Below are 4,158 nucleotides of genomic sequence, written 5' to 3' on the forward strand. Positions count from 1 at the left end.
CCCCCCACCGGTTCCCACTCCCGGCTCATGGAGAAGGACTCATAGCTCTGTGTGCCCCCTCTGCGGCTGCACTCCTAGCAGAGGGTATGGTCCACGCCGTCGGAGGATGCCGAGCATTCACATTGCGATTCGCATTGATAGCAGTCGACAAGCGGACGCGACACCTCCCGACGCGACGGTTTCTTCTGCTCTCGCAAGCCTTCCATCCACCCGCGCGGGTGCGACAGTGACGGCAGAGCAGCACGCCGCCGTCTTTCGAAGGCGTGCGCCTCGCGGCCCCCTGCGCGCTGCTGCTCAGCGCAGCTCAGCGCTCGCGGAATGCCGTCTCATTCTTTGCTCAAGTTTTTACCGACGCGCCCTCCTAAAGTTGTCCTCACCCGGCATGACATATTGCAGCCACCGCCTCACCGCCGGCAGCAGAGCACGGAGGCTGTCGTGTCGACCCGCGCGAGCGTTGTCGTCGGCGAGAAAAGTGTATCGGCGTTGCTCAGAAAATTGCTTCCGTAAGGGGGCATCCATGAAGTACGTCCGCCATTCGCCGGCCCTAAACTGCTCAGTTCAGCTCAGTTCCCATAGCGCCTGATCGGTAGGCAACATTCTGCCTGCGGCGCACGCGTGTACTGCTGGGTGGCCGACCCGGAGTTTCGCAGGCGCTGTGCTCCTCTCCTGTAATTTGCCGAACGAATCTGAGAAAAGCCGACGTACTTTCTGGACGATAACTAATCTGGGCGGGTCACTTCATCTCGAACTGTCGACCCCGCCGGCCTGCCGTCCTGTCTGGCACTCTTTCGCTCCCTGCACGGTCAGCCCGCCGCGTTCTGCTGTCGGTGCTAGTGGCCTATCCGTTCCACACCGCGACCCTTGACGCTGCTCGACACTCTGCCCCCCCCCCCCTTTTCCCCCGCAAACCAACAGGTTTCGAGAATTCTTGCTCCCTGCCAAAAACAGACGATAGTGTAAACTCAAAGCGTCTTAAAATGCAGACGAATGTGGTATTTATTTTTGCTTGTTTAACAGTACAAGTTTTGCAAATTTAACAGTACAGTCAGCTTAACAACAAAATACAAATAAAAGTCTTTCTGAACATTCTACAAATTCTGGGCCTAAGACAGTCCTGTTTTCAGAGAGGTTTGATTGGGCTCAATTGGCATGTGATTCTACTGTAGTATAAATGTCTCATATTGCTGCCTAAACCTACAACTCCGGTATGCTGCACATCCTGCAAAGCACCTCAACGGATGGACCCAATAAGCCACGAATGGTCCGTCGCTGCAGAACACATTCAGCGACACGGCCTATGCATTCATTTTTGGGTGACGTAGGGCGAAGAAGGACCAGACGGCGTAGGGCAGGCATGCGGCACGCCGCCAGCTCCTGGCCCAGGTCGGGGAACGACACGTCTGCGTATTCAGGATCGGCGGATAAAGAGCAGGCAATCATTAGCTCCTGCAGTGATGAGGCATGGGCGCTGATAAGAGACAACATGGTGGGCTTTTGTTGAGTTCTAAAGACCATAGACAGCCACAGCAGCCTGCCATGCTGCGCGGGAGGGAAGGTCAGATTTGGGCCTACGTAGTTGAATAACTGCAAGTTTCGAAGCCTGTCCATACGCTGAACACAACGCAGCTGGTTCTCAGATATTTGACTTATTTCGAGTTCTTCCAGCTGCAACGGCAGGTCCGGGTAGACCACATTCGGAGCGCATTGTACCCGCAGTCGTTTGAGTGACGACAATTTCTCTACCTCCATCATGACGCTGGGCTCAGATAGACCCGCAATGTGCAGCTCCTCGAGGTGTGCCCCCATGACACGCAGCAGGTGCGCGGAGCCGCCACCCCTCAAATTCTGCAGGCTGCGAGGGATGATCCAACTCTGCCGGGTGTTTCGAATAATATCGTCTACCTTTAAACGACCCTGGTCGAGAAGTTTGTCGTCTATCCCGAGGATGGAAAACAACGGCGGACCCACGTAAGCCGCAGCAGGGGTGGCAGGAACTGTGATGCCGCCGTGGTCGCCGTGGCCAATCTGGTGGGGGACAGAGCGGGTGAGCATCTCGCCAACAGTCAATACCAACAGCTGTCCACCTGCCTGATGACTCACCTTTCCCAGCTGGCCGTCCGCCCGCAGCTGCAGCAGCAGGACGCGCAGGATGTCGCCGCACCCGCCGGGCTGCACAGAGGCCGTCCAGGCGGAGCCACCCTCCTCTTCGGCAGCGACGGTGCACTTGGTGGAGGTGAGCAGGCGGTGGCTGGCCTCCAGCTGCTCGGCCAGCTGCAGCGGCTCCTCCACGGCGTCCGACGTGGTGCCCACATCGCCGGCCGCCTCCCGCTGCACCCTCCTCTGCAGGGCCTGCTTCACTTGGCCGAGCTGGGCGACCGACGACTCCAGATGACGGTTGAGCGACTCGACCGCTTGAGGCACCACCAGCCGCAGCATCTCCACCACCTTCTGCCCCGCGTCCGCGCCCCGTTGAAGCTGCTCAAGCTCTGGGTCCTCGGTCTTAGGCTTCTTGCAGGGTGGTGCAGCCTCGTTTTCCAGCAATCGGACTGCTAGGACGTTGTCGGGTAGGTCCTCAGGGCGGTGTTGTTTAAATGCCTGAACCAGGCAAGAAAAAACAAATAACTTGTTTATGGCAGAACTGCAAAAGTTACATTTTATTCCAGATTCTTTGATGGTTTTAAACAAAGTATGGTTTTCCAGAAAAACCAAAGCAGGTGCTGGCAGTGGGCATAGACCCAATTTGCTCTCGGCTCGGGTACAAGAAGATCGGAATCCCGTTAGGAACCAGTAACTTAACCCTACTATATTTCCGCAAAAAGACATGCAAATCTGCTGAAAAAAAATTCTGAAACATTCTAGATGATGCATCCGCTTTTGGTCTCTGCCGTTTGAACGTTAAAATAGCATGGATTTGTTTGCCAAAAACCACATATAGGTGGGCTAACCATAAATCAACCTTGCCCCCAGGTTTTCTTCTTTTCAACCTTTTATCTGTAGCCAATTTGAGAATATTACTGTTCTTGGGTTTTTTGTATTACTTCTATTTGGGTTGTTGCCAACTAAAAATTACCCACTCAAACAAATAACTTTTTGTACAAGTCTTAAATGTTGAATCCAATAAAATAAAATTATGGATAACAAGCCAAAGTATATTTTGAACATACTTACCTTCCTGCAAGTTGGGCACTTCCTTCTCATGGCAGGATTTTCAACACATTCCTTACAGATGGTATGTCCACAGGGTAAGCATTTAGGACGATGGGAGTCCACATCAAAATTGAGGAAACAAATATCACACTTCAAATCCATCTGCAACAAAAACAAAAAGGAGTGTCATGATCATAAACATATACCGTACTTTAGTCGAGGAACGCATGATTGAAGTTTTTAAAATGAAGTTAAAGTTCATGAACTGCTTCACAACCACAAAAATTGCTACTGGACATTTACTTTGTCTGTTCTTCGTACCTCGAATAAGATGCAATGATGGGCCGTCGAAAACGTCTCCAACACGTCCAGCACGAGCAATAGAGAAACTCACAGTAGGTTGAACGACAGTTTTAAATGTTGATCAGTGATTATTTCAAGGAATAAGTTCGAGGTTATGTTGTTGGCTCGAGTTGATCACAACACGCCGGCTCGGGACCGCGTTATTTTTCTTCCTCTTTTCTTTCGGATGGAATGTCTGCCTGCGCCTTGTAGAGCGCCATCTAAATCGTCCGGACGTGCGATATTACTATTTTATTGTTGATTCTCACTCTTTGCTCAAGTTTGTCCGACGGCAGGGCCAGCCAAACGGAATGCCCGAACGGAATATTGTGAGATGAGTTACGGGGTATTCACTTCCCGCACTGAACAAATAAAAGCACCTTTTTCCGAAGTTGAACACGCTTTTGCCTGTCTTGTTCCAGGACGTGCCGATAGGCGCCCTGGGGTCGCTGCTGTGCATAGCCGCCCTGGCCAGACCGGCCGCCGCCCAGCCCACAGGTAAGACGCTGTTTTAATTGTCGCCGAGCCGATCGTAAAGAGCGCCATCGCATTACGCTTGAGCCAATAACGGGCGAGTGCGATAGGGAAAGTGCAATGGCAATCTCTCTCCATCCGCGACAGGAGGCCGCCGGCGGCCGTGCCGCGGGCGGGGCGGGGCGGGGCGGGACG

General features: G+C 53.0%; 1 protein-coding gene across 3 annotated transcripts in view; it reads right to left on the reverse strand.

Annotated features, from left to right (window-relative positions):
* LOC113214422 (uncharacterized) overlaps window positions 1-3,912 on the reverse strand; it is a 68,899-nt gene extending 64,987 nt beyond the window's left edge. Inside the window, exons 1-4 of one of the 3 annotated variants that reach the window (XM_052269810.1) lie at window positions 3,451-3,875; window positions 3,169-3,309; window positions 2,101-2,595; window positions 958-2,025 (exon numbers count right to left, since the gene is read on the reverse strand). In XM_052269810.1, coding sequence (XP_052125770.1) covers window positions 1,195-2,025; window positions 2,101-2,595; window positions 3,169-3,309 — 1,467 coding nt within the window. In that variant the 5' untranslated portion in view covers window positions 3,451-3,875 and the 3' untranslated portion in view covers window positions 958-1,194. Of the gene's footprint in view, window positions 1-957; window positions 2,026-2,100; window positions 2,596-3,168; window positions 3,310-3,450 lie in introns of those variants that run through there. The other 2 variants (XM_026426870.2, XM_052269813.1) reach the window with 2 other exon arrangements.
* Between the last annotated feature and the right edge of the window lie 246 nt (window positions 3,913-4,158).

The sequence above is a fragment of the Frankliniella occidentalis genome, unplaced genomic scaffold, assembly GCF_000697945.3.
Source record: "Frankliniella occidentalis isolate FOCC.00 unplaced genomic scaffold, Focc_3.1 Scaffold103, whole genome shotgun sequence".
Lineage (NCBI taxonomy): Eukaryota > Metazoa > Arthropoda > Insecta > Thysanoptera > Thripidae > Frankliniella > Frankliniella occidentalis.